The sequence below is a fragment of the Bos grunniens genome, chromosome 18, assembly GCF_055505025.1.
Source record: "Bos grunniens cultivar Pamir isolate PY7600 chromosome 18, Bosgru_T2T1.0, whole genome shotgun sequence".
Lineage (NCBI taxonomy): Eukaryota > Metazoa > Chordata > Mammalia > Artiodactyla > Bovidae > Bos > Bos grunniens.
Window position 1 is genome coordinate 10,481,957 of NC_141182.1, and position 19,986 is coordinate 10,501,942.

Sequence of the window (19,986 nt, forward strand, 5' to 3'; positions counted from 1 at the left end):
CCAGCTGGGCTCCCATTCCACAGCAGGGCCTCGGTCCCCAGGGACCCCCACACGTGAGCAGCTGATGGGTGGGGCCTCGCCGGGCGGTCAGGTTCTGGCCACCAGGCTGCAGTCCTGACACCAGCTGGGCCACGCTGGGCAAACCACCCAACTCCCCTTCTCCTCCTCCAGGAAAGGGAGGTGACGACCACCCCCACGACACACAGGCTGGCATGGTGCCCAGCACGTGCCAGTGCTTGATGGACGGTGTGCCCCACCCTGAACCCTGTGCCCCCGAGCTGGCCTCACCTTCCCAAGAAGAGCACGATGGGATAGGCGGTCACGATGGATACAGCGAAGAGGACCCGGGCGACGATGACAACCCCGTCGCTGCCTGGGTAGGACATCAGGATGTCAGCAGACACGTCTGTCCCGAAGGTCAGGAAGCCATACACACCTGCGAGGGCCACAGGGGAACCCAGGAAAGCTGGTGAGAAAAATGCCGGTCCCCCATCTCAACCCCGACATGCTGACAGTACCCACCTCCGCCGCTGCTGAGGTTTCCCCTCGGAGCTGACAGTAGGTTCTAGAACCTCCCCAGGCTTTTCTGTCCTCAGCCCACAGGATCCTCAGTTCTTCTAACTTCAAGACCTGTTGGCCAAGACTGTCCCTTGTCTTCCTCCCAAACAGCTCAGCGTTCACATATGAGGCTCCAGGATGGACTGGAAGCACTTTGACTAATACTTTCTGTGCCCTGTTCCCCCACTCTCTCAGTACCCGGAGAAAGAAGCTGGCCATGCACCCATTTTCCTGATGGGAAAATTCAAGGCCCAGTGTCAGCAACTGTCTGGAATAACACAGCTTATTACAGGAGCGGTCAGGTCCCTCCCCCACAATCCAGCACTGCCTCCCAGCCACCTGCCCTGTCCTGAGACCCCACCTCTGAGCTTTGGCTTTTTGCCCATCCCACAATCCTGCTGGCCCTGCAGCATCTGGAAGACAACCTCAATCACGGGGTCTGACCCAGGGGCTACAGAGCCCTGCTAGACAGAGGTCAACCAGCAAATGTCCAGGCCCCCAACATGTGTATGGCCGCCTCGGGGCTTCCTGAATCAGAGGCTCTGACAGGCCAATGAAAGAAAGCTAGCTGCCGGGCTGGAGGAAAGCAGCCAGGAGTCAGCCTGAGCCCAGGCCCTGGGCTGGATGAGCTGTGGGACCTCGGGTGTGGCAGCCCTTCTGTGAGCCACACCCTGCCACCTCTGAAGACCCTCCCACGCCAGTGTGTGGATGCTCAAACCCACTGTATCTGAGAGGGTGTCCTGTAAACCACACCGGATGTAACACTCTGACAGCATCACTCCTGCCATCCTTCCAGATGGGGAGGAGGGATTGTGGCGAGACAGTCGGCCAGGGTTTCTATCTCAGCTTAGACATCAAATCAAGAGACCCTGGTTGAGCTGAGGCAATCCTCTGGGTAGAGTGTCCTCCTCTATGAATCGTGGATTCTCCTGGGGGCGTTAGGGACCAAAGACGCTCCAACCACTTAGCGCTGTGCCCAGGATGTGTATTATTCCAGTTTCTCCTACTGCTCCACCCCCAGGTCCTGGGCACCCCAGGCAGGCCTTACCTGTCAGCGAGTAGACGAGGCAGCAGGCCAGCAAGGACAGCACGGAGACCAGGGCCCAGTGCCCGAGGCTCTGGTGGCGCATGCTGCAGTAGATGGACACGGCGGCTTCGTGACACTGCAAGAGAGGGGCAGGGTCAGTGGGGCTCGGGCCAGCCTGCAGTAGAGCCACCTGGCACCCTCTAAAGAGTCTCATTATCCAGAATGTGAGCAATGACCCAGAAGCCCACCAACTAGCAGAAGGGAGAAGTAAGCTGTCAGATATTCACGTGTGGAACATTACATGGCACCCAAAGGGGGCAAACACAACTGCACGCCCCGTCACAGAGGCCCCGCGGCCGTAACGTGGAGTGAAAGCAGCCAGAGAAGAATGTTTCCACGTATGTGAAGTTAAAGTTTCAAGTCAAACAAGTCAGGATGGGGTCCTCAATCACTGTTGATGCTGGGGGGTGTGCTGTACACGGTGTGACGTGGACCAGACCCCCGGCCTTGACCCACGAGATGGCAGGAGCGCCCCCTTCAGGTGTGACAATCAAAAGTGTCTGCAGACATTGCCAGGTGTCCCCTGGGGGAGGGGGGCAAAGTCAACCCAGTTGACAGCCCTCGTTTATGGTGACAGAGGGCAGAGCAGTGGTATGGGTGGGTGGATGGTGGTCCCGAGGGAACATTCCGGGGGGCTGATGATGTTCTATGTCCCCACTGGGGTGACGGTTTTGTGGGAGCACACATACTTATGATTTATACACTTCCTATGTACATGACTGGAAAAGATCAGTTTTCATTCCAATCCCAAAGAAAGGCAATGCCAAAAGAATGTTCAAACTACTGCAAAATTGCACTCATCTCACACGCTAGTAAAGTAATGCTCAAAATTCTCCAAGCCAGGCTTCAGCAATACGTGAACCGTGAACTTCCAGATGTTCAAGCCGGTTTTAGAAAAGTCAGAGGAAAGAAAAAGAAAAGGCAGAGGAACAAGAGATCAAATTGCCAACACCCACTGGATCATCAAAAAAGCGAGAGTTCCAGAAAAAACATTTATTTCTGCTTTATTGACTATGCCAAAACCTTTGACTGTGTGGATCACAATAAACTGTGGAAAATTCTGAAAGAGATGGGAATACCAGGCCACCTGACCTGCCTCTTGGAAACCTATATGCAGGTCAGGAAGCAACAGTTAGAACTGGACATGGAACAACAGACTGGTTCCAAATAGGAAAAGGAGTACGTCAAGGCTGTATATTGTCACCCTGCTTATTTAACTTATATGCAGAGTACATCGTGAGAAACACTGGGCTGGAAGAAGCACAAGCTGGAATCAAGATTGTCAGGAGAAATATCAATAACCTCAGATATGCAGATGACACCACCCTTATGGCAGAAAGTGAAGAGGAACTAAAGAGCCTCTTGATGAAAGTGAAAGAGGAGAGTGAAAAAGTTGGCTTAAAGCTCAACATTCAGAAAACGAAGATCATGGCATCTGGTCCCATCACTTCATGGGAAATAGATGAGGAAACAGTGTCAGATTTTATTTTTGGGGGCTCCAAAATCACTGCAGATGGTGAGTTCAGCCATGAAATTAAAAGATGCTTGCTCCTTGGAAGGAAAGTTATGACCAACCTAGATAGCATATTCAAAAACAGAGACATTACTTTGCCAACAAAGGTCTGTCTAGTCAAGGCTATGGTTTTTCCAGTAGTCATGTATGGATGTGAGAGTTGGACTGTGAAGAAAACTGAGCACCAAAGAATTGATGTTTTGAACTGTGATGTTGGAGAAGACTCTTGAGAGTCCCTTGGACTGCAAGGAGATCCAACCAGTCCATTCTAAAGGAGATCAGACCTGGGTGTTCTTTGGAAGGAATGATGCTGAAGCTGAAACTCCAATACTTTGGCCACCTCATGTGAAGAGTTGACTCATTGGAAAAGACTCTGATGCTAGGAGGGATTGGGGGCAGGAGGAGAAGGGGACGACAGAGGATGAGATGGCTGGATGGCATCACCGACTCGATGGACATGCGTCTGAGTGAACTCTGGGAGTTGGTGATGGACAGAGAGGCCTGGCGAGCTGCAATTCATGGGGTCGCAAAGAGTCAGACGTGACTGAGCGACTGAACTGATTACTATATCACATTTTAAAAAATCTAAAGTACATATACCACTGTCGAGAGCCCACCTACGATGTGATGTTCTTGGGGCAGGTCCTGGGCAGCCAGGGAGGAGCTGCTGTTTCTGGATGTGCCCTGTGGGTTCGGGGAACTTCCCAGGCTCCCCGGACAGGGTTCCCACTGTCACATTCACTTACTCCCTTCTGATCAAAACTAGCACGATGACCATCTATGCCTGCCACTCACCACGCTCAAGACTCCCTTCGCCCACCGGGCTCAGCCCACAGCTGCCCCTCTCCACTGCCTCAGGGCCTGTGCCTGTGCTGTGTGCTCCGCCAGGGGCAGCCCCCGGTCCAGCCAGCTCCCACTCACCCTTCAGGAAAGCCCTCCCCTGCTGGCTCCACGTGAGCACAGCCGGGCTTGTTGGCTCAGTGTCTGTTGGGTGTGTGGTAGCAGACACACTCGCCTCACTCATCCCCAGTGTGGAGTCTGGCCCCCAGTTGAGGGCCCTCCTGGGATTACTCAATCATCCATCCCTCTGCTCCACCTGCAGCCGTGAGGCCTCCCAGCGCCCAGTCCAGCTCCTCACACTCAGGCCCTCACTGGTCCCCTCGGTGTGAGTCTGGGGTAGCTCCTCAACCAGGCCCACAGCCCCTACCCTCATGGAGCACACACTGGGAGTGGCTGGGGCACCTCGGCCGCGAGACTCCCGATTCCAGCTGCAGAGGCGGCGTGCAGTCCAGGGCAAGCCCCCCACACCTTCTACAACAGGCGAGCCTCAGGGACCTCCCTGGCCTCATGGAAGCCCACTGCAGGCCGGCTCAGCCAGGCAGTGGGCACTTAAATTCCCCCCAAATACAAAAGGACCCTCGACCAGCAGGCATCAATGTCCTGCCTCCCGCACTCGGGAACCCAGGCGTGGGGAAAAGATGGTTGGTGGTGGCCGGATGGAGCCCTGCCCTCCTCCCTGTGGGTCCCACGACTCCTGGGTCATGTGCCTCTTGGTCTTATTTGAGGGAATAAAGCTTCTGAGGGCAGGGCTGCCCTGCTGGGACAGCATCTAGAACAGCGTGTGACCAAGAGCAGGCTGACCAGTCACGAAGTGGTGGGGTGCGGGGCAGAGGAGCACGTGGTGGGTAACAGGTGGAAACAGCCCAGACGTCCCCCGGCTGAGAGATGGAAACGCAAGCCATGGACTCGGCAGACAGCGGAGCATCGCTCAACCGTGAAAAGGGATGCGGTCCCGACGCACACAGCACACAGAAATCACCTCGAAATCACCATGCAGAGTGGAAGAAGCCAGCCACAGAGGACTAGCTACTATATGATTCCACTTACAGGCAGCGTCCAGAAGAGGTACATGCAGAGACGGTAAGAAAGATTCTGGCTGCCAGGGACTGGGCGGGGGACGAGCTGGGGATGGGGAGTGATGGCTAACAGGTAAAAGTTTCTTTGGGGGGCGGTGAGGAATGTTCTGAAATTGGCTGTGGTGATGGCTGCAGAACTCTGTGAACATACCAAAGAACTAGGGGTGAGTTGCACCCCACGTAAGTCATATCTCAAAGCTGTTGAGCTTTGAGAAACAAAGAGAAAAGAAACAAGAGAAAAGAAGCCATACAGATGGCCAACAGGCACACTAAACGATGCTCAACAATGGTAACTATCGGACAAATGTGGATCAAAACTACAGGGAGGTACACCACCTCACTCCAGTCAGAACGGCCGTCCTCAAAGCCTACAAATAACAAACGCTGGAGAGGGTGTGGAGACGAGGGAGCCCCCTGTGCTGCTGGTGGGAATGTAAGTTGGCACAACCACTATGGAGACCAGTATGGGGGTTCCTTAAAAAAACTAAGAACAGAGCTACCATGTGATCCAGAAATTCCACTCCTGGGCACATATCTGGAGGAACGGGACTTGCGAAGATACACACCCCAAGTGATCCAGAAATTCCACTCCTGGGCACATATCTGGAGGAACGGGACTTGCGAAGATACACACCCCATGTGATCCAGAAATTCCAGTCCTGGGCACATATCTGGAGGAACGGGACCTGAGAAGATACACACCCCAACGTTCACTGCAGCACTGCTCACAACAGCCAAGAATGGAAGCAGCCTAAGTGTCCAGCGACAGAGGAGTGGAGAAAGGCGTGGTTACGGACATGCAACGGAATATTATTCAGCCATAAAAAGGAATGAAACACCACCATTTGCAACAACATATATGAACCTAGAGATTATCAAACTAAGAAAGAGGAATATGATATCACTTATATGTGGAATCTTTAAAAAATAAACAGATACAAATGAACTTATTTCCAAAACAGAAACAGACTCACAAACATAGAAAACAAACTTAACAGTTACCAAAGGGGAAAGGGGGGTGGGGGGATAAATTAGGACTTTGGGACTAACATATACACACTACTATATATAAAACTGCAAGGAGATCCAACCAGTCCATTCTAAAGGAGATCAGCCCTGGGTGTTCTTTGGAAGGAATGATGCTGAAGCTGAAACTCCAATACTTTGGCCCCCTCATGCGAAGAGTTGACTCATTGGAAAAGACTCTGATGCTGGGAGGGATTGGGAGCAGGAGGAGAAGGGGACGACAGAGGATGAGATGGCTGGATGGCATCACTGACTCGATGGACGTGAGTCTGAGTGAACTCCGGGAGTTAGTGATGGACAGGGAGGCCTGGCATGCTGCGATTCATGGGGTCGCAAAGAGTAGGACACGACTGAGTGACTGGACTGACTGACTGATATATAAAACAGATAACCCACAAGGATCTACTCATAGCACAGACAACTCTACTCAATATTTTGTAACCTATAAAGGAAGAGAATCTGAAAAAGAACATACATACACATATATTCAGTTACCAGAATCATGGTGCTGTACACCTGAAACTAACATGATACTGTAAATCAATCACGCTTCAGTTAAAACAAAACAAAGGAGAAGTATTACACGTGGCCAGGGTGGCTGGGAGCAAAGCCTCACCCCAACCCCTGCTCCCCACAAGCCCCTCTGATTCTGCACAGGCGGGAGGGGGTCCCCATTGCTAAGTGTGTGGGGAAGGGTGTGGTTGAACTGAAGCAGGGACTCCCCACTCCCCTGCACAGCCCTGCCCTACCCCTCACCCTCCCCCTCACCCTCCTCCCTTCCACCTTCCCCTACATCTAGTCCCCGCACCCCCAGATCCCTGACTCCACAAGCTGGATCCTAGCAGCCCCTTCCCTGGCCTCAGCAACTAGTCCTCAGCCCCACCCCCACCCCGCATCCACATCTTTCTCCTAACTCCCCATCTCTGCATCCCGTGTCCCTGGAAACTGCAGCCCAGGCCTCCGTTGCTAGGAGAATCAGATGAGGGAGCCGAGGCAAAGGTGAGGGGGGCACCCCCTCCAAGCATCTGGAAAGCGGCCCCCCTTCCCCTCCGCTGGCACGAGCCTGCTATACCATATGGTGCTCGGGCAGCCAAGAGAGGGCTGGTTAAACTCCATCCAGACAGTTGACAGCAAAATCATCGCTTTACATCTTTCAAAATATTGGGTGTGTGGGACGAAACGTGAGAAATCCTGTAAGCGGCTTGCTAAGTCTCAGGAGTGATACAGCAACTCATTTATAAAAAAGAGAAATGGAAATGTTTCAGGATTTTTCTTCCCCCCAAGAAATGATTCTCAGAGAAGACACAAGATGAAGAACAGAAAGAGGAGCTGATGGATGGGTAAGTGGAGAAGACACTGGGGCTAGGAAGCTGAGACACCGTCAGTCTTGAGCCCCTCTGCCTTGAGAACATGCTTCTACATGGGGCGGTTTTGTTGTCAGTGTGGCGGGTAGGTGGTTGTCTTTAGGAGAGAGGCAAATCTTTCCAAAATAAGCAATGGAAAAAGGGGGTCAGCTGCCACCTGCGGGGAGACTGGGGAACCCCAAGAGAGACCAGAAGGCAGGGAGCAGAGCTCGACCCCCACTACAGCCATCTCCAGCCCCTCACCAAGCACCCACCTCACCCAGACCTTAGCAGCTCTCCAGCCTGGGACCCCTCCCCTCCGTGGATCTCCAGTGGAAGCATCTCCCTGCACCTGCCGCCTCCCACACATTCCTCAAGACTCCTCTTAGGCCTCAGCACCTAGCAGAGGACATCTCTGAATCTGCCCCGCCGAGAGCTACATCGGAAGCACCCCCAACTAGATTCCACACACAGAAGCTCTTACTCCACGACATTCTGTCAAATTCTATATATCGTGCCCAGCAGCCGCCCCGCACACCTTCCTGCCCTTCTAGCCTGCAAGCCTCCAGCCCCTGCGGCAGAATCCACCTGCAGGAAGGCGGCTCCCGGTCCCCAGGCAGGGCGACACCGCCACCAGGACTTTTAAAGGAGGGCACAGGTCCTGGACCCCCACACTCAACCTCAGACTCAACAAACGGGCTGCTGCTGGTGCTGGCCAGTGGAGCCAGTTCCAAAGTTCAACTGAAATTCAGAGCTCGCTGAGCCCAGACGCCAACCCATATGCATGGTCCCCTAGAGACAGACTGGTTCATCCCAAAACACGTTCACAAACCTCCCTCCCCACGACCAACAGGGAGGCAACTTGCCCCCAAGGGAACGGGCAGTCACCACAGCCCGCAAATGCCGCCCTCCTCAACACAGATACCAAGGTTACCTGAAATCCAAAACAGATGGTGGGGAAGACACTAAATACAGAGGTCCAGGAGGAGGGACTGTAAAGAGATGAAAACAGGTGTTTGTTACAAAAAGTTAAACTCAAAACAACCTTCAACTTGAAGACGAGTTTTAAATAATACAAGCAAGCTGTAACGAAGTGTAACTCTAAGGTAGATTTTAATAACCACGTCCACTCCGGGGTTGAGGGGTGGCAGAAGCCGCATGTAAAGTGCTGCACTTTTAAGTACATCTGTGCTGACGTTTGACAACTTGACAGTCTCCATGCAGGCAGAATGTGGGCAGGACATGGCTAGGAGGAACTCCCAGCTTCCTTGGAGGCTGCCTGTCCCCAGTGAGGTTGGGGTCTGGGGGTGCGGGGGCAGGGCACAGGCAGAATCCAAACAGACCACAAGAGGACAAGGACGGTTTGACCTCCGTCTAAGCGGCCTAAGAGAACTGACGGGTGCACGGGGCAGACTCTTAAGGTCAAACCCTCGCAGTGGCCCCCGACTGGTAGCCCTCCAGCTTTCTTTTCGAGCAGCTCCAGGTTCTGGCCTCCAGCAGATTTGGGGACACACAGTTGGGGGGGCATAAATAGCACCCACTATAGAACCAGAGTTTCCTGGCTGTGCTAGAATAATGGCCCCCAAAGATGTCCCCATCCTAATCCTGGGAAGCTGGGAGTTTGTGACCTTATATCCTACAAGGGACTCTGCAGGTGTGATGAAGGTCAGGACTCTGAGATGGGAGATGACCCCGGATTATCTAGGCCCCATATATCATAAGGATCCTTGCCATCAGAGAACCTTCCCCAGCTGTGGTCAGAGGGAGCTGTGACTGCAGAAGCAAGATCAGAGAGACGGAACCTTGCTGGCTGTGAAGACTGTGGAGGGGCCACAAGCCAAGGAACGTGGGCACCCCTAGGAACCGGGAAAGGCCAGGAGACGGATTCTTGTCTAGACCTCCTGAAAGAACACAGCACTGCTGACCCTTCGAATTCAGCACAGCGAGACTCATTCTGGACTTTTGACATCAGAAGATAATAAGCTTGTATAGTTTTGAGCCACTGTGTTTGGCAGTAACTTGTTACAGCAGCCGCAGGGGGCTCGCCCAGTGCCATCTCCCTTCTGTAATGTGTTTCCGGCTGACTCTTAACTCTGGATGCAGCCCAGGGAGCCCCCCAGCCAAGCCCCGCCTTCTCAGACCTTCCTCAAGACAGCACTGTCAGCAGACGGCTGGCTTCTCAGAGCCCACGCTTCTGCTGCTCCATCTGCCTGCCTGCATCCTCTGGGCCACGTGCACTGTCCCCTCCTGTTCCTGTGGTAGATGCCGTCCAAGCTCCAGCCCTGGAGGATGGACCTCCAGGGCACGAGACCCTCCCCTGGACTCAAGGCCGCAGGTCAGCAGTGGATCCGGGCCTTTCCTGCTCTGTTGGATTACCCCATCAGTGTACGGGTGTGTGGGGGCCACTGAGCCCCACCTCCTGCCCATTCCTCTCCTCCCCTCCTCGGAAGACCTCTCTCCTGACCCCAATCCACCTGGGCCTCATCCCCACCTCCTGCCCTGACGAGTCTCAGCCACATCAAGACTGGCCTCTGAAAAAAAAAAAAAAAGACTGGCCTCTGTGGCCAAATCCAGCACCAGGGCTCAGTCCCACGTGACCTAGGAGCAGTATTCGGTGGTGAACACCCTAAAATTCTTGAAATTTTGCTCACTGACTTCTGAGACCCAGAGGTCATCATCTGGGTGATAGATAGACCCATTCTGTCATCATCTGTCCTGGGTTTATAGTGACCATCCCCCCTCCAAATTTATATCCAGTGGGAATCTCAGAAAGAAATTTTATTTGGAAAAAGAGTCCTTGTAGACATAATTGGTTAAATTAAGACGAGGTCGTACTGGAGCAGGCTGGGAGTTGATCCAACAATTGGTGCCCTTAAGGGAAGAGAAAACACATACCCAGGGAGAGCCGTGTGAGGGTGGCGCTGAAGCTGGAGTGAAGCGCCTGCAAGCCAAGGAGCGCCAAAGAGCGCTGGCAGCTCAGGACCCTGAGGGGCAGGAAGGCCCCTCCCGGAGCCTCCTGAGGGAGCACAGCCCGACTGACACCCTCATACTCGGTTTCTAGCTTCCAGCACCAAGGGGAGGGATTTCTGCTGCTTTCAGCCTCCCAGTTTGTGGTAGAACAAGCAGCTCCAGGAGGCTAACAGTGCTCCCGACTCTCCATTCCTCTCCTGGGCCCCCAGGACCGGTGGAGGACCACTGGCTGTGACAATTTTCACACAGCCCTTGCATGCCACCTCTGGGCTGACATTTCTACTTCCAGCCATGGCCTCTCTGAACGCCAGTCTGACAGCTCCCTGACGTCTTTAGTGTCTCAAAGCCTTTCCCACCTAACATGTCCCCACCAAAACCCTCCCCCAGCCAGCTGCTCCTCCCCGTCCCACACAGTCCAGGAAACAGCATGGCCCTCGGTTCCCCTGCTCTAAGCTCAGAATCAACCTGGACTCTCCTCTCTCTCCTGTTCCACCTCTGATCTGTCCTCCAGGAGGGCCCACACAATTTGTGGGACCACGTGCAAAATGAACACGCCGGCCCTTGTTCAGCAGCCGTGAAGAATCTCAGGATGGTGACAGCAGGGTGTTAAACCAAGGGTGGGCTCTTCTGAGCCTGGGACCTGGGTGACGTCACAGGCCACAGGCCCCTGGAGCTGGCCTGCCACCAGATTTGATTTCAAGGCCCTGCTGTGATCAAAACCCTGAAATGGCTTCCATGCGAAATGGAAGTCCTCCCTGCAGCTCCGAATCCCTACAGGAGTCCTCACTTCTGGTGTCGCTCAGGTCTCTCGCGCCTCACTGGCCTCAGCGTCTTGCTGGCTGGTCCTGTTTCTTCCACGCCGTGGGGCACATCTGCAACCGCCCAGGAGCACCGGCTGGCGGGCATGTGGTGCTTCCATGCCCCTCACCCTGTCCTCACTAGTGGCAGCTGAGTGGTTTTGAACAAGGAAAAGAGCTTTTGCTGAGCTCTACAGCATCAGCCCTGGGATTTCTTTGGAAGGAATGATGCTAAAGCTGAAACTCCAGTACTTTGGCCACCTCATGCGAAGAGTTGACTCATTGGAAAAGACTCTGATGCTGGGAGGGATTGAGGGCAAGAGGAGAAGGGGACGACAGAGGATGGCTGGATGGCATCACCGACTCGATGGACATGAGTTTGGGTGAACTCTGGGAATTGGTGATGGACAGGGAGGCCTGGCGTGCTGCGATTCATGGGGTTGCAAAGAGTCGGACACAACTGAGTGACTGATCTGATCCGACAGCATCAGAGACTTGAAGAACTTCATGAGAAGAGCCAGGGCTCTGTGCAAACCATGGGGGGTTGGGAGGGGGGTGCAGGGAATTGGCCCTCGCCCCTCGAAGAAGCCCACGGAAGCCATCCCCCAGACTCACCTGGACTCCAGGCGGGGCTCACGGGCGAGGTCTTGGGGCCTGAGGTAGTACTGCGCCACGATGACCAGGGCCAGGTAGCAGGCGGCCAGGGTGCCTAGGATGCTAACACACGAGAGAGCACAGTGTCAGGGGGCGGCCGTGGTGAGGCAGCGCCTGGGGAGCCACACAGAGCGGGGTCTCGGTGTCAGCTCGGCCCACACTGGCAAGGGCTCAGGCAAGTTCTTCCTGTCTGGGCCCCAGTTATCTGTAGGATAGGGCAGCAGGAAGGGCGTTCCAGGCAGGGACACCCTCATGCCACGCAGTGGGACCTGCAAGGCTGTCAGCGCTACGGGTGCCCCATCTCTCCAGCAACAGCCACACAGCCCCTGGGATCCGGCATTTAAGCAGCCATGACACAGCGTGCAGAAGGACCAGCTGGAGAGGGCGGGGGGCGCCCGGGGGGCTCTGAGGTCCTACCCGCTGTTTCTCTGCTCCACTTCTCTACACGACAGGGAAAGGTCGGTGGCACACTTGTGTGAAGATTTTTGCCAGACTTTATTTTTTCAAAAGTATATGTGGAGCCTCAGACTGTAAAATGAAAAGTGTGTGTGTGTGTTTGTGTGTGTCTCCGTGCCTGTGTATGTGGGTGCAGAAAAAGCTTGCGATCATTAAGTAACAAAATGGAGGCCCTGTTATTACAGGCAATTTTCTTTTCTGTTTATCTGTATTTTCTATCATGCCCACGAATGACTTTGGTAATTTAACATTTCTTTCCTCTTCTCCCAATGGGAAGAACCATGCTGGCAGCTCCCCTATCCCAGGCGGACAGAAACCACCCCCAAACGCCAGCGAAGGTGGGGACCCAGCCCCAGCCCTCGCCCCCAGGAGGGGTCTGCAGCCCATACCTTGTGTATTTCTGGAAGCCGATCTCCCGTGGCGCGGAGAGGGGCAGGATGACCAGCACGCAGAGCAGCGTCAGGGTGAAGCGCTGGTCAGTGTACCAGGGCTGCGGGACTGGCGGGGTGCTGGGCAGGATGAAGTCCCACACTGCAGAGAGCAAGGGAAGGAGAGGCAGTGAGCCCAGAGAGCCTGCCCCAGGGTGACCCCATTATTAGATGGCCCGAGTGGAGGGGGAGAATTAGGGCGGGGCTGAGCTAGCCGCTTCTGCTCCACACCACACAGGCTGCGGGCCCTTGGGGGTACCTGGCTGAGGGCTGGAGGGGCCTCAATGGCTGTGCTCACCCAGGGTGCCTGGTGGGGACACTTGGGCTCAGCACACCCACCTCCTCACCAGCAGACCCCTCAAAGGACTAGTCCTTAGCAGCTTGGGGCCCTGAGCCAAAGGAGGGAGGTGTTGTCCTCTTAAAGGCCAGGCCTGGAACTGGCACTGGCCCCTCTGCCATCCTCTGCCAGTCAAGCATCTCCGAGCCCACTCTAATTGGTGGGGGACACAGACCCCATCAACCTCTCAGGGAAAGGTATCTGAGAAACTGGGACCGGTTTATTCTGTCTGTCATAGGAAGACAGAGAATTGGGAGCTGATAGAAGGGGCCAGAAAGGTGGTGGAGGGGAGAGCCCAGGAGAGACACAAGGTGGCTTGAGGCCGGAAGCAGAGGGGGTGAGGCGGCCCCGCAGCGCACGGGGTGGGGGTGCCCAGAGCTGATCCTGGCCCACACGGGGTGCTGGTACTGCTGTAAAGGAACCCTTCTAGTTCTCCGCACTTGCTCAATAAAGACAGCGATCAAAAGAAATGACCACTTGACCAGGATGGTTTGTTTCTACTGGAGAGACACATGGACTATTTCCACATTGAGCTCACGGTACAGAGGCCCCCCCTTCAGAGGAAGGTAGGCTCTTGTGGCCAGAGAGGCCAAGGGAATGAATGCACGCACCCAGAGATGCACAGAGATCTCCACGAGTAACAGGCCCACATGGCCTGGGTTGGGGTGCAAGCTCTTCTTATCCATATGTATGGATTCCTGAAGCCAGGAGAGCTGCCTCTGCCAACTAGGCCACCCAGCTCCTTCCTGAGCCCTCGCTTTCCAGGCCATTCACCATTATTTACGGTCATTTTCACTTGATGAATCCAATGACTCTGTAAAACAGCCCTGACCTCTAATGATCCTTCAATCCAAGAAACCTGGTCTTGCCTTCAGAAAGACATTCCAACATATCGACCCAAGAAGCATAAAAGTGATGCGTCTTCGCACCAGTCGATATGCCCAGAGTAGGCTTGGCCTGTGTCCTCATCAACGCGATAATCCCTCCAGGGGATCCACCACCTGAGCCTGAAACCTTCCCCAAACGACAGATCCTAGGAATCCTTCTCAACCTCAAAATCTTACTCAACTCCACACTCCCTCAGATCCACCTCAACACTGCACCCCTTCAGAATCCTTCTGAACGCAGAAGCCACCCACATCCTTCTCAACACAACAGCCCCTAGAATCCTTCTCACACAGTAGCCCTGAGGATCCGTCTAAGCCACAACACCTCAGAACCTTCCCAAAATGGCAGTCCCTCAGAATCCTTCCAAACACTGAAGGCCCTCAATATCTTTCTCAACAAGGCAATTCAGAATCCTCCTCAACACAGCAGCTCTTCAAAATCATTTTCATCATAGCAGCCCTCAGAATCATCCTCAGCATCTCAGAATTCTTACCAACATGGCATGCTTCAGAATCATTCTTAGCAAAACAGTCCCTCAGACCCTTCCCAAAACAGCGGGCTCCCACAATCCTTCTCAACATGGAGCACCTCCAAACCGTACTCAACACAACACTACCTCAAATACTCTTCAACCCTGAACCCTCTCCGAATCCTTCTCAACATAGCAGCCCCTAAGATTCTTTTAAACAGAGGCCATCAGAATCTGTCTCATCATGCAGCTCTTCTGATGCTTCTTAAAGTGGCAGCCCCGAAGATACTTCTCAACACAAGAGCCCTCAGAATCCTTCTGACACAGCAGCCACTCAGAATTCTCAACACAGCAATCCCTAAAACCTTCTCAAAATGACAGCCCCTCAGAATCCATCTAAACACAGCAGCCCCTAAGAATCCTTCCCAACACAACAGGCCCTCAGATCCTTCTCAACTCATAATCCACACAGATACTCCTCAACACACCAGCACTTCAGAATTCTTACCAACATGGCATGCCTCAGAATTATTCTCAACACAAAAGGCCCTCAGGTGCTTCCCAACACAGCAGGTCCTCAGAATCTTTGTCAACATGGAGCACCTCAAAATCTTACTCAACATGACACTACCTCAGAATCCTCCTGAACACCACAGCCCCTCAGATTCTTGACAACACAAAAGCCTTCAGAATCCTTTTGACATGGCCACCATTCAGAATCGTTCCCAACACTGCAGCAGCTAAGATTCTTCCTAATCTGGTGGCACCTAATAGATGGGGAAACAGTGTCAGACTTTATTTTTTTGGGCTCCAAAATCACTGCAGATGGTGATTGCAGCCATGAAATTAAAAGACGCTTACGCCTTGGAAGGAAAGTTACGACCAACCTAGATAGCATATTCAAAAGCAGAGACATTACTTTGCCAACAAAGGTCTGTCTAGTCAAGGCTATGGTTTTTCCAGTGGTCATGTATGGATGTGAGAGTTGGACTGTGAAGAAAGCTGAGTGCCGAAGAATTGATGCTTTTGAACTGTGGTGTTGGAGAAGACTCTTGAGAGTCCCTTGGACTGCAAGGAGATCCAACCAGTCCATCCTAAAGGAGATCAGTCCTGGGTGTTCTTTGGAAGGAATGATGCTGAAGCTGAAACTCCAATACTTTGGCCACCTCATGCAAAGAGTTAACTCATTGGAAAATACTCTGATGCTTGAAGGGATTGGGGGCAGGAGGAGAAGGGGACGACAGAGGATGAGATGGCTAGATGGCATCACTGACTTGATGGACATGAGTCTGAGTGAACTCCGGGAGTTGGTGATGGACAGGGAGGCCTGGTGTGCTACAATTCATGGGGTCGCAAAGAGTTGGACACAACTGAGCTGAACTGAATATTCTTCTCAGCACTGAGGCTCTCACAATCTTTCTTACACAGCGGCCTTGAGAATCCTTCCCAACACGGCAGCCCTTCAGGATCCTTCTCAACAGGACAACCACTCAGAATCTTCTCAACACAGCAGCTTCTGAGAATCCTCCAAAACTCGGCACCCCCCAAAATTCTTCTCAATATGGAGGCCCTCAGAATCCTTCCCAACACTATAGCACCTCAGAATCCTTCTGAACACATAAGCCCACCAGATCCTTCTCAAAACCACAGCCTCTATAATTGTTCTCACATGGTAGCCCTCAGTTCAGTTCAGTTGCTCAGTCATGTCCAACTCTTTGTGACCCCATGAATTGCAGCACACCAGGCCTCCCTGTCCATCACCAACTCCCGGAGTCCACCCAAACCCATGTCCATTGTGTCGGTGATGCCATCCAACCATCTCATCCTCCGTCATCCCCTTCTCCTCCTGTCTTCAATCTTTCCCAGCATCAGGGTCTTTTCAAATGAGTCAGCTCTTTGCATCAGGTGGCCAAAGTATTGGAGTTTCAGCTTCAGCATCAGTCCTTCCAGTGAACACCCAGGACTGATTTCCCTTAGGATTGACTGGTTGGATCTCCTTGCAGTCCAAGGGACTCTCAAGAGTCTTCTCCAACACCACAGTTCAAAAGCATCAATTCTTTGGTGCTCAGCTTTCTTCACAGTCCAACTCTCACATCCATACATGACCACTGGAGAAACCATAGCTTTGACTAGACCTCAAGATCCATCTAAACCACAGCACCTCAGAACCTTGCCAACATGGCAGTCCCAGAGAATGCTTCCAAACACTGCAAACTCTCACTATCCTTCTCAACATGGCAGCCCCTCAAAATCATTTTTAACATGGCAGCACCTTTGAATCCTTCTGAACACAGCAGCCCTCAGATCCTTCTCAACGTGGCAGCCAGTGAGAATCCTCTAAAGTACGGCAGCCCCAAGTTTCTTTTCAACACTGAGGCCTGTAGAATCCATGTGAACACTGTAGCCCCTTAGAATGCTTCCCTATACAACGGCACCTCAGAAGCCTTTTTAGGATGGCAGCACCACAAATCCTCCTCAACACAGGCTGCTTGTGCTTAGTCGTTCGGTCGTGTCTGACTCTTTGCGACCCTTTGGAGGCAGCCCACCAGGCTTCTCTGTCCTTGGGATTTTTCAGGCAGACACTGGGGTGGGTTGCCAATTCCTTCTCCACACAGTAGTCTCCCCAAACTATTCTCAACACAGTAGCCTTTCATATTCTCAATACAGCACCCTCAGAATCCTTCCAAACACTGAGGCCCTCAGAACACTTCTCAACAAGGTAGCGGCTCAGAATCCTCAACATGGCAGCCGCTCAATATCATTTTCAACATGACAGCCTCTCAAAATCTTCTGAACATAGCAGCCCTCCTATCCTTTTCCACACAGCAGCCCCTGAGAATCCTCCAAAGGATGGCAGCTTCTAAGATTCTTCTCAACATTTTGAGGCCCCCAGAATCCTTCTAAACACAGCAGCCACTCAGAATTCTTCTCAATAATGCAGCACTTCAGAATCCTCCTCAACAGGACAGGCAGGTACAATCCTTCTCAACTCGGCAGCCCCTCAGGTCCTCCACAATAGAGCAGCTTCTGAGAATGCTGCTCAACACACATTCCTCAGGATATTTTGCAACTTGGCAGGCCATCAGAATCCTTCTTAATACAACACCCCTCAGATCCTTTCCCAATACAGCAGCTTTCATTAACATGGAAGCCCCTCAAAGTCCTTCTGAACACAGCAGCCCCTAAGAATCCTTCCTAACACATAGCAGCCCCTCAGATCATTCTCAACACATAATCCAGTCAGATCCTCCTCAACACAGCAGCACCTCAGAAGGCTTACCAACACAACATACCTCAGAATCATCGTCAACACAATAGCCACTCATATCCTTTCCACTGCAGCAGGCTCTCAGAATCGTTTACAACAGAGAGCACCTAAATCTTACTCAACATGACACTACCTCAGAATCCTCCTCAATACAGCAGCCCATCAGATTCTTCACACCACAAAAGCCCTCAGAATCTTTTTGACATGGCAGCCTTTCAGAATCATTCTCACCACCACAGCTGCTAAGATTCTTCCCAACATGGCAGCCCCTAAAATTCTTCTCAATACTGAGGCCCTCAGAATCCTTCTGACAAAGCAACCCATGAGGAAGTCCTTCAGGATCCTTCTCAGTAGAACAGCCACTCGAAATCCTTCTCAACACCACATCTCAGATCCTTCCCAATATGGCAGCCCACAGAATCCTTCCAAATACTACAGCCACTCAGTGTCCTTCTCAACAAACCAGCCCATCAGAATCTTCTCAACACAGCAGCTTCTGAGAATCCTCTAAAACACAGCAGCCCCTAAAAATTCTTCTCAACAGAAAGGCCCTCAGAATACTTCCCAATATTCTGAGGAATAACTCCTCAGAATCCTTCTCAACACAGCAGTCCTTCAGAACTCTTCCCAAACAGGTAGTTCCTCAGAATCCTTCCCATCACAGAAGCTCCTCAGAAACTACTCTATGCAGCAGTCCCTCACTTCCTTCCCTAGGAAGAGCCATCCAGAATCCTCAACACATCCACCTGTCAAATCATTTTCAACATGGCAGCACCTCAGATCCTTCCCAATGCTGTAGCCCTTCAGCAGCCTCTGAACACAGAAATCAAAACCATCAGAACATCTCTACATGGCAGCCCCTAACACTCTTCTCAACGTGGAGGCCCTCAGAATGCTTCCCAACACATAGCTCCTCATGAGCCTTTCCAACATGGCAACCCTCAGGATCCTTCCCAACACGCAGCCCCTCAAAATCATTTTCAACATGGCAGCCCCTCACAATCTCCCTTTTGAACAAAGCAGCTCCTCCTATCCTTCTCAACATGGCAGCCTGTGAGAATCCTCCAAAGTACAGCACCCACTAAGATTCTTTTTAACACTGCAGGCTCTCAGAACACTTCTTAACAATACAGCAGCTCAGAATCCTTCTTAAAAAAAAAAAAAGAATCCTTCTTAACATGCAGCCCCTCAAAATCATTTTCAACATGGCAGCATTTCAGAATCTTCTGAATACAGCAGTCCTCATATCCTTCTGAGAATTCTCTAAAGGATGGCAGCCTCTAAGATCCCTCTTAACACGGAGGCCCTCAGAATCCTTCTAAACATGGCGGCTCATTACAATCATTCTAAACATGGCAGAATCTCAGATTCATCTCAATACGGCAGAACCTCAGAATCCTCAACACAGCAGCCACACAGAACACTTCTCAGTCCAGCAGCCCCAAATCCTTCTCAACACGGCAGCCCTTCACATCCTTCCAACACAGCAGCCACTCAGATTTATTCTCAATAAGGCAGCACCTCAGAATCCTCCTCAATATGGCAACTCTTCAGAATCCATCTCAATACTGCATCCTCTCAGAATCCTCTACAAAAGCCCCTCATATCCTTCCCAGGGAGGCAGCTACTCAGAATCCTCAGCACAGCAGCCCCTCAGAATCCTTCTCAACACAGCAACTCCACAGAACATTTTCAATGTGGCAGCCCCTCAGAATTATGTTCAACATGGCAGCACCTCAGAATGCTTGTCAACACAACCAGGTCTCAGATCCTTCCCAACACAGCAACCCCTAAGAATCTTCAAAACATGGAGGTTCAGAGAATCCTTCTCAACAGATCAGCCCCTCCTCAACATGGCAGCACATGAGATTCTTATCAACACAAAAGCCCTCACGATCTTTTTCACACAGCAGCCACTCAGAATTCTCATCATGACAGCAGATCAGGATGCTCCTCAATATAGCAGCCCATCAGGGTTATTTTCTACATAGCAGTCCCTTAGAATCCTTCCCCAAACTGCAGGCGCTCAGAATCTTTCCCAACACAGCAGTCCCTCAGAATCCTTCTCAACATGGCAGCCCCTAAGAATCTCATCAACACAGAAATCCTCACAATCCATTTGACACAGTGGGTCCCTTCAGTTCAGTTCAGTCGCTCGGTCATGTCTGACTCTTTGCAACCCCATGAATCGCAACACATCAGGCCTCCCTGTCCATCATCAACTCTTGGAGTTTACTCAAACTCATGTGCATCGAGTCAGTGATGCCATCCAGCCA

The 19,986-nt window shown here is 52.3% G+C and overlaps 1 protein-coding gene across 7 annotated transcripts in view; it reads right to left on the reverse strand.

The window, feature by feature from the left end:
* SLC38A8 (solute carrier family 38 member 8) overlaps window positions 1-19,986 on the reverse strand; it is a 45,021-nt gene that overhangs the window by 9,867 nt on the left and 15,168 nt on the right. For 5 of the 7 annotated variants that reach the window (XM_086350103.1, XM_086350104.1, XM_086350105.1 and 2 more), the window contains 5 exons: window positions 12,710-12,851; window positions 11,826-11,927; window positions 8,378-8,435; window positions 1,607-1,721; window positions 289-436 (listed from right to left, as the gene is read on the reverse strand). In XM_086350103.1, the coding sequence (XP_086206229.1) occupies window positions 289-436; window positions 1,607-1,721; window positions 8,378-8,435; window positions 11,826-11,927; window positions 12,710-12,851 (565 nt within the window). Of the gene's footprint in view, window positions 1-288; window positions 437-1,606; window positions 1,722-8,377; window positions 8,436-10,203; window positions 10,315-11,156; window positions 11,286-11,825; window positions 11,928-12,709; window positions 12,852-19,986 lie in introns of those variants that run through there. The other 2 variants (XM_086350107.1, XM_086350106.1) reach the window with 2 other exon arrangements.